Below are 10,125 nucleotides of genomic sequence, written 5' to 3'. Positions count from 1 at the left end.
TGATACAGGATATCCGAAGCCTTGGCAAGAAATAGAGGGGTCCAGTGTCCAACTCTTGCAGCCGCCCCTCCTGCGGGTGAACTTTCTCTCCCAGCACGCTGATTTCCCTCGCCTTTCTCTCCCTTCCCTGTGCGCTCTGACGTGCACACCATGTGACAGGCCCCCTTCTGCTATAAGCCCAGACAAGGTCCGCCCTCTTCTGGACTCAGCCCTGGCCTCGGCGAGCTCTGTTCCTAGATTTCGCACACGCCCCGCGCCCTCCTGGGCGCCCGACACCGACTGGCCCGCCGGGGTCCCGCCACCCCCTCCTCAGCTGACCCGGCCGGAGGGACCGCAGAGGAGAAGGTCAAGTCAGGCGCTCACTGCTTTCGGAGTCCCGGAGCGCAGACGCCGCGCGCAGCCCGAATCGCAAAGTCGAGGCGCAGGGCTCGGCAGCGGTTCCAGCACCTCCTGCAGCCGCGGGTCCCAGCGTGGCGTCCCCGCTCCCTGCCCGCCGCCCCGGGGCCGGCCTGGGGAGCCGGGGGAGCCTGGAGCCCGGCGCCCCTATGCGCCGCCGCGTCGCCGCGCCGCCCCAGCTATGACCCTGAGCACGGAGATGTCCGATGCCTCCGGCCTCGCCGAGGAGACAGACATCGACGTGGTGGGGGAGGGCGAAGACGACGACGAGGAGGAGGACGATGACGACGAGGGCGGCGGCGGGCCCCGGTTGCCCGGCTCGGCCCAGCGGCGGCGGCGCTCTTATGCCGGGGAGGACGAGCTCGAGGACCTGGAGGAGGAGGACGACGACGATGACCTGCTGCTGGCCTCGCGGCCCGCCGCGTCCCCCGCGCCTCCGGGCCCTGTGCCCGCGTCGGGGACCGGCACGGGAAGCTGCAGCGGTGCGGGAGCGGGAGGTAGCTCCGGAACCGGCGCGGGCGCGGGCGGTGGTGCCAAGAACCCACTGGTGAAGCCCCCCTACTCGTACATCGCGCTCATCACCATGGCCATCCTGCAGAGTCCGAAGAAGCGCCTGACGCTCAGCGAGATCTGCGAGTTCATCAGCGGCCGGTTCCCGTACTACCGGGAGAAGTTCCCCGCCTGGCAAAACAGCATCCGCCACAACCTGTCGCTCAATGATTGCTTCGTCAAGATCCCGCGCGAACCGGGCAACCCGGGAAAGGGCAACTACTGGACGCTCGACCCGGAGTCCGCAGACATGTTCGACAACGGCAGCTTCCTGCGGCGCCGCAAGCGCTTCAAGCGCCAGCCGCTGCTGCCCCCGCACGCGGCGGCCGAGGCGCTGCTGCTGCGCGGCGCGGGGCCGGGGGGTGGCGCGGGGGATCCGGGCGCCGCGCTCTTCCCTCCGCCGCCGCCTCCCGCCTGCGGCTACGGAGCCTACGGCTGCGCCTACGGCCTGCAGCTGCCGCCCTGCGCGCCGCCCTCCGCGCTCTTCGCCGCCGCTGCTGCCGCAGCCGCCGCCTTCCACCCGCACTCGCCGCCGCCGCCGCCGCCCGGTGCGGCCGCCGAGCTGGCGAGGACCGCCTTCGGCTACCGGCCGCACGCGCTGGGCGCCGCCCTGCCCGGCCCGTTGCAGGCGGCCACAGTGAAGGCGGGAGGCCCCGGTGGCGCCGGGGCGCTGGCACGCTCGCCTTTCTCCATCGAGAGCCTCATTGGTCGCAGCCGGGGTCCAGCGGTCGCCAGTGTGCAAGCCTCTCCCGGGGCCGCTACCGGGACCGCACCAGGACCAGGGGGCGGAGGCTGCTCGGTGCAGGCGGCTGCGGGCCCGGCTGCTGCGCTCACCCGCTCGCTCGTGGTCGCCGCTGCGGCCGCGGCTTCGTCGGTGTCGTCGTCGGCCGCGCTGGGGACTCTGCACCAGGGGACTGCGCTGTCCAGTGTGGAGAACTTTACTGCTAGGATTTCCAATTGTTAGAAACGCCGTTAGCGCGCGTGAGAAAGTGAAGGTAGGACTCCCGGCCCCTTTCTGCGGATGGGTGGTTGGTTTTGTTCGCTCCTCCCGGCCCTCGGCGACCTCGCGCCCCCATTTTTGCCGCTTTGGATTCTTGGACCGGACTGTGTTGGGCGACAGCTGGGGCGCCGCGCAGTTCGGCTCGGCGGGTCCCTCTAATATTTATGCAAAATCGCCCTATGCTGCAACCCTGACTTGGGGAGGGAAGGAAAAGGGTGTTAGAGGAAGTCGCCTTGTTTTAGCACTAGGGGCTTCTTTGACTTTTGACAAATTGAGAAAACCAACCCAAACCATCAAAACTAAGCCCTTTTGAGGTATAAAGATTCTCAGGTCCAGGAATTAAAAAAAAAAGTCAATAATGTTTATACGAAGCTCATACAAACCCAGTAAAGGTCTCCAAGAAATGCCTTTATTTGCTCACACTTATTTGGTGTACTTTTTCATGGAAAGGAAAAAAATGAATAACATGTTTACACAAGAAACAAGTCAAATTATATCATTTCTTATTTTAACCTGTGTTTTGTATCATAATGGACATGGGGAATTTTTATTTTGTACTTATGCGTATTCTTTACAAGGAGTATTGTAAATTTTACTGGCAATTATTATTGTACTATTCTAATGTAAGATTTTTACACTTTTTTTCAGAAATAAAATGCTTAATTTTCAAAGAAAAGCCAACTAAGTAATTGATTGAATTGTCCCTGTCTTAGTTTTTTTTTTCCTGTTAAGGATAAAATAAAGGTCTACTAGATAAATCTAAACTCAGTACAGAATCTCCTTAAGTGTTACTCCCACAGAAAGCCTAAGGCAGCCACGGTAGCAGGATGCCATAGCTTTTCATTTCAACTTTCCAAGTCAGAACTTATTTCTCGTGACTGCCAGTGAAAGCAGTTACTTTGCTAGATGTTTACAAGCCTAAGCCTTGTTCATCATAAAAAAATCAACAAGACTTTTTTTAAGTGGAAGCTGTAGTCACCCTACGGATAATTTAATACAAGTGTTTGGTTTTATTTTTGAAATTCTCCAGTTAATTTCTGCTCACTTTTCAGCACACACACACACACACACACACACACACACACACACACACACGCACACGCGTGCACACACACACACACACAAAACGGTAATGGAAGTAATGCAGGCGGAGGCAGCTTCTAGTTTAAAATTTTAGCAGCAAAAGGAGATGCACAGATTGTCTGTTTAAAGCATTAAATGTCCTGGATAGAAGTATTTGCACTTATGACTTGAACTGTATGTGAGATAAAAATGAGTCCAGGAACTGCACGACAGAGTTCTGAGTGCAAAGGCAAATTTACCGAAATTTTAGCTTAAATGAATAACCCAAGAAATTGTCATCTTTAGCAGAGTATATGGTTCAAAGATTTCTAGATGAGAGCACCTCGGGTGTTTATTAATCTAAATAAACAATTTGGGTGATTCAGGGCATCTCTTTTCAAAGGTTAAGTCTTTCATTGCTGATTATAGTCACCATCTAATTCCATAGGACGCCAAGGCTAGTCTCCATAGATGGTCCTGGGAGCTCTCCTGATAGCCGATGCATCTGTAACACTTAATTTGAATGCTTTGGGTCAGCAGGTTGCAGCGGACATTGAATCTGCTTGTTCAGTTTCTTTAAAATGTGGGTAAATGTACACGCTATGAAGATACAGATTTAACCTATCCAATTCATAGCATGCGCATTATAGGCCAGTACTGGTCACACTTAGGTATCCGAGGAAGGAAAAGACTCAAAAATCTCAAGATGAAAGTTATGTTTCCCGCCCTAAGAGCTGTGTAGAGGAAGGTAAAGAAGAGGTTAGAGTAAAAAAAAAAAAAATCACAGTGAAATGTACCACTAAATGTCTAGCTAACTGTAAATGATGATCTTTACATGCAAAGACTTCTTGTACGACAGCATAGCTTTAAAGAGACCAGACCAGACCTGCATCCCCCAAGAGCACCGTTATAGAGGCTTCCTTAGGCGGGACCCAAAGGCATAGACAGAGGCTCGCCTGTAGACTTGAGCAACGCACAGAACAGACTTTTAGGTTTGAAAGAGAGTCAAAAAGAAAACCGTGAGATTTTTTTTTCTCTCTCTTAGGATGAAAGCAGGGAATCACAGCTACGCCTTTTCTTCAGATCATGCACCTTTTAAAAGTGCCAAGAGGAGCTCTGCCTCCCAGGTTGTCAGTGCACAAGGCTTAGGGTGACCCTGTTCTAGGGTGACCCTGTTCTAGCCCTCGGGTCCCTAGGCTGGGCTCCCAGGTCACCGTCTAGGGCAGCAGACTGCAAACCCGCTTTTGATCCGGCAGGGTGCAGTGAGGGCCGCCTGCTTGTTTGTTGCTTCCCACCAGGTTCGGCCTCCATTCTGAAATTTGGGTGTGTGCAATGGGCTTTACTTACTCAGCGAGTAAATCTCTGTGAGGGATAGTACGAGGTATAGGCTCACAGTGGTACGGGGCAGAGGCTGGGTATAGACTGAAGACTGTACCTTGGGCCTTGGATGGGTGAGTCTGGAGTGTGGGCCGCCAGGCTGGGCTGGCAAGCAGGTGCTGGAACAAAGGAAGCCGGGCTACCCGGGCCTTTGATGGGCAAGGATGTCTCCTCCTGGGGCTCCTCATTCGCATGCAAATCCAGCGCTGGTCCCCCTTTTCTTTGAAGGCAAACAGAAGGATGTTTGTGTGTTTGTAGGCAAGAAGGCTTCTCGAACAAGCCTTCCTCAATAGCCTGGGTCTCGGAAAATAAACCAGTTGGACAAACATTGGCCACCAGCTCTCCTCCTCCCGACTACAAAGTGTGGATTTGCTACAACTCATTAACCCGACGCCTTTCTCTCCTTTTCCTTGTTTCTTTACTCATCAAACGCCCCCGTAAAGCCTGGAGACAAATGACCGAAGCGCGGTCGGGAGGGAATTGCAGTTAATGGGGAGAGGGATATATTGAGGCTAATGGTTCAGGCAGCTCCCGAGGCAGGACCACACAAAAAGGAGCCTCTCCATTGAAGGCTCCGTTGTGCTGCGGGGATTTAATCTGCAGCTAGATCTAGCCAAATGTTATCTATTGCGGGGGTAATGAAGCCCTTATGGGCTGAATTGCTCCTTGTTCCACACATGGTGTCGTGACCTCAGACTGCTTCTTGGTTGATTTCTTTCTCTATCGGGTAATTATTTTATTTCTTTAAAAATCAAAAGCTAGTGCTTCTGCTCAACGACGGGTTTCCTCTCCATTCCCACCCCACACATTTAAGAGGCACTTCCTTTCCTATTTAAAAAAAAGAGAGAAAGAAAGAAAAAGAAAGGAGGAAAGGAAGGAATGAAACAAGTAACTGAGGAAGTGAAGGGGAAGGCTGTGGGGGAGCTTTCCCAGTCTTTTACTTACTGAAGCATCTTTATATACACCTATCTAACTTTTTCTGTCCCCTGCCCAGCACCCCAAACTTGCTGCAGACAGAACTGGAATTCTAGATACATGCACCCTCCTCCCTCCTTCCCCCAGCTCTTAGAGTGAGCATGTATCACAGGGAAAGGCTTCTGTACCTCAAAGATTTTCTTTTCCAGAAACCCACGTCTTCCTGTACCCTGCTGGCAGGGATAGCCCGGGGAATGCTTGTTCTGATGGAGGGTGATTATTTTGATGGGATACCAGCCCCTGCCATTTATTAAAGACTGTCTGAGGCCAGTGGTCCAGGCTGTTCCTGTCCCGTTTTCCTCTTGTGGACCCAGCTTTTTTTGCTTGAGGGAGGACCAAGCGTTAGAGCTGCTAAAAGTGTTTGCACAACAGGTTGCTGGTGGGTAAAAAGGATTTGACCCCCTTCACCTGCAGCTAAGAATCAAGGACTCTAGATTATGTTTCTAAATTCTCTGCTAGCCACACGTTCTGTTCACCTCTGCTTTTACTCCTGACAGGGCGAAGTCATGTGAGGGCAACTGAAGGGTCAAATTCAACCCAAATCAGCCATCTTCCCAGGGATACCTCTGGTCTCATCTGGCTTCTTCAGGGGGCTTCGGTGTGCGTTTAACTGGAATACTAAGATCCCCCACACTCCCACACACACCCCTTAGAACTGGACTGTACCCAGACAGACCCAGGGCAGCCTGGTGTAGCTGAGTCACGCATGCACAGAGGCATTCACGCTCATTGCCCATGGGCTTCCTCTCGCCTCTTCCCCTCTATGATTTTGTAATTAGGCATATGTTTTTTGTTGGTAAACGTGTTTGATGTCACGGCCAGTGAAATGTGGTGTGTTTATAGGGCCACGAACGTAAATGTGTAAATATGTTTAGTGTAAAATCGAGCCCTTCGACTTTAACAATAAATAGACTGCCAACTTGGATCCCCTTACGTTTGACAGGAGATGGAGCCTCTGATCCTGGCCAGCTGCTGGGCTGCCACAGGCTTATACTTCCCCAACCGAATCACTTTTCAGCTGATTCTTTGCATATCACATCTCTCTGATCATCGAGTCTTGCTCTCGCTAAGACCAGCTCAGGCTGCTTTTCACTGCTACCCGTCTGGAGTTCTAGAAGCTTCTCTACCAAGGAAACTCCCCTGGTCATCAACAAGCGAAACCTAGCAAAGAACAGAAGACAACCAGAAAACTCCTTTCAAGGCCTGAACCTTTAGGTGTGACAGGATAAGGAGCTGATGCGGTAGTCAGAGAGGATGTGCTGACACCCTAACCACGCGAAGTGGAGTCTGGGGCCATCGGAGCTGCAAAACGAAACAACGCCTGTTTGGAGCTGCTCTAACTTTTGAGAATGTAATAGAAGTAGAAGAATTCGGAAATCCCAGTAACTTTCCCAACTGAATCCACCATGTAGCTCGTCCCTCATCTGCATGCCAAGATTCCCTTTCTTATTCCAGCAAACATTAAATCCCCCCCCACACACACACCCAGATAGGGTTTCTCTATGTGACAAACATCCCTGGCTGTCCTGGAACTTGTTTTGTAGATCAGGCTGGCCTCGAACTCACAGAGACCCACCTGCCTCTGCTGGAATTAAAGGCGTGCACCATGACTGCCTGACTAGCAGTAGATTTTTTAAAGAAAAAATTTCACTAATATTTCAGCAATAATCTCTTAAAACTTGAGATTTTATTTGTGTGCAGTGCTAGATGTTGAACCCAGGGCCTCAGGTATGCCAGGCAAGGGCTCTACCACTGAGCTACACCCCCAGACCTCCAGAGTCTTCTGAAAGGAGCCTGATTTCTCTTGTGAAATATTGCGGAAAAGAATCACTCTGGACTCTGCTTTACAAACCAGATAGCAAAGCTCAGAAGAGGGTAAATAAATGACTAACACAAAGTCATAGCTACTGGGATGTCACAACTGAGGTCTCATTTTAGTCACAAGACTGTGTTGCCACTTTGTTACCACCGTTCAGATTTGTTAAACCCCATAGTGGTAGTGAAGATGCTCAGGGGTCATGGTGTAAGAGAATCCTTTGTTTCTTGTGCAATTCTTTCTGTTTTGCACGCTCACCATGCTCTCTTCCCTGCCACTTCCAGGGGAAGCCTACTGTCCTAGCTGTATTTAAAATTATTTCAGACTTCTTCCATGCAGTTCTCTATGTGGCACTCTCCTAGAGTCCCCCTTTCCATTTTTCTTCTTGTTCTTCTTCTTCCTTCCTCCTCCTCCTTTTTTTCCTGACATCAGTAGTCTTCTTTAAAATATTCCCACAAGAGGTCCTATCTGACTACATCCATAAATGGGTGACATTGTATTACTCTGTTACCCATATCTTTCACTTTTCCTGTAGATTAAAATAAATTATCTTATGTGTATGAATGTTTTTCCTTGCAAGCATGATGAGTGCCATGTGCCTGCCTGGTGCCCATAGAGGCCAGAAGAGGGCATTGGATCCTCTGATACCTAATTGAACCATCTTATGGGTTCTGGGACTCAAACTTGGGCAACAAGTGCTGTAAACCACTGAGCCATCTCTCCAGCCTACTCTTGTAGATTTTTAAAGGTTGAAGTCTACCCATCGAGAGAACACTTTTCTAAACTGCTAAGTAGGTCTTACAAATGCCTTAAGGCCACACCCTTTCTATTTTGAAAAGGAAAGATCGTGTAAGGAGTCAGAATGATTCAGTAATGACATGAGAAAACAGTTCTTTTTTTTTCCTTCTTGAGAATGTGTCCCCTCTTCCCTCCATATGCTTTCCTGAAGACCTTGCTCTTTTTGCCCAGCTAGCTGTGGGTAATATGCTGTAGCCAGCGATTTTAATCCCTAAAGGCTTAATCTACAGCACTGGAGCCTTTTTCTGTAGCCGTGATCCCATCTGCCTTGGCTGACTCTCCCTAAAGCACTGGTGGATGAATTCCAGACTATCCACCAGTTCACCCTTGCCCACTGCTACCCAGAAAAAGACAGCTTTCTCAAGTAGGGGCTGGAATGCAACTCAGTGGTAGATCACTTGCTAGACCTGCATATGGCTTGGCAAATTGTGAGCTGCAGAATACAATCAAGACATTATGACAGTCCAAGGAAGAGTGGTTAATGCAAAAAAAAAAAACTGTTCTTTTTAAATAACTGTAACTTACAAAAAAATTTAATTCCACACTTTGAAAGATAGCACCCCCCCAATAAAAGCAGTTCACAACATTAGCATGCTTATTTAAACAATTTGGAAAAATGAATATGATATTAGGAAATGGAGTGGAAGAATATTTTCTACTTTTAAGAATGGTATTTTCCAAGAGAGGGTATTTTCTTGTTTGTAGACTACTACTGGTGGTAGATATTTAGTCTGGTAAGCCAAATACAAGCTATGGTGGTGTCTTGGACCCAGCTGATGCAGGGAGCCCCTGCAAAGACTTGGAGGATGAATCTGGGGTCTCAGGGTTTTGCTCCGGATCTCACTGACCCAGAGGGTGCCAGACACATGAATTCCTCTTACTTGTAACTTCATCAATAACAGATAAAAAGAGGGGAGGACAGGGATGAATTTTTACTTTGCACATTTTAACAATCCCCGTGAAAACAGGAACATATTTTCAGTAATAAAAAGAAGCGAAATATCTTGCAAAGAGTCTACAAGAAAGGAGTTTTGTGAGGGAGAACGACTTGATTTTCTATTGTTCATTTTTTTAAAAAGCAGAGCTTTATGTGCATGAAAAATAACTGCAAGATTCTATTGTGAAATAATTGATGACACAGAGCGGGAGAAAATCATCAACCAATCTCTAAAGCCTGCAGAACAAAGACTGCATAGAAACGAACTGTTAGGTCACTTTCCATGCTCGTGCATGGCTTTCTTCCTCTTTTCTAAGAAGATGGTGCGTGACAGCAAAATAATTTACGTGGAAATGCTCTGGAAAATATAGAACATATTACTGTGAGGTTATAAGGCTTCCTCCTACACCTTGTTCATTCAGGGAAAAAGAAAAGAAAAGAATAATCTCTGAGCTTTGGGATATAACTAAATCCCAGAGTTATACATGACTACGTGCTTACTTCCCTTCAAACTTCCTCTCTCGCTCTGAAATCAGTTATTTCTTAGTTCTTTCTAGAAATAACCAAGATGAAAGGGATGACATTTCCCCTTTCTTCAGTCAGATGTGTATTTGGACTGATAACTTTCTCGCCTCTTCTAAAATAAACAAGTGGATAATGTTTTAAAGGCATTCTTCTAGGCTCTTGCTGGTTCTTCTCTCTACCCACTTACCCACAGAGCATCTCTTTAACCCCTAAGCGTGGAAAAGCAGGATTAGTCTGCTGTTTGCGGAGCACCTGCTATACTGCAAATCCTTTTAAATATAGGAAACGAATTAAAGAATTCCTGACACCAAGCTGCTAATTACCTAAGCACATGCAGTGAGCAGGAGGACCGAGCCTGGGAACTACAGGGCAGAGGGTAGGTTGAGCAGGTAATACTCTCATTTTTCCATTAGAACACTTTTGTTTTTATTACTAGAAATTTCAATAGTACATTTACAAAACGGATGGCACTGTCTTGATAATATCTTCACTGAGGTAACACGATGTCAGACTCCTTCTATCAGAGAGCTGGGCATCTGAGTTTCCTCCCCGTTTTGGACATCTTCTGATGGATGACTCGGTGTCCCTAGCTTCCAGTTCTCTGAGAATAAATGAAAGGGGGAGGGGGTGGTCGTTATCAGCGCCCCCCCCCCCGCGGCCCGCCCCCGTACTGTGAACCAAGACTGTGAC

General features: G+C 49.1%; 1 protein-coding gene across 1 annotated transcript; it reads left to right on the top strand.

Annotated features, from left to right (window-relative positions):
* Positions 1-222: 222 nt before the first annotated feature.
* Foxd1 (forkhead box D1) lies at positions 223-2,610 on the top strand. The gene has a single exon (XM_075976240.1). It carries the CDS (start codon positions 578-580, stop codon positions 1,907-1,909), a length of 1,332 nt encoding a protein of 443 aa, XP_075832355.1. The 5' UTR covers positions 223-577; the 3' UTR covers positions 1,910-2,610.
* The last annotated feature ends 7,515 nt before the right edge of the window (positions 2,611-10,125 follow it).

This window comes from Microtus pennsylvanicus, chromosome 6 (genome assembly GCF_037038515.1).
Source record: "Microtus pennsylvanicus isolate mMicPen1 chromosome 6, mMicPen1.hap1, whole genome shotgun sequence".
In the NCBI taxonomy this organism is placed as follows: domain Eukaryota; kingdom Metazoa; phylum Chordata; class Mammalia; order Rodentia; family Cricetidae; genus Microtus; species Microtus pennsylvanicus.
This window is presented reverse-complemented; position numbering and strand designations above follow the sequence as displayed.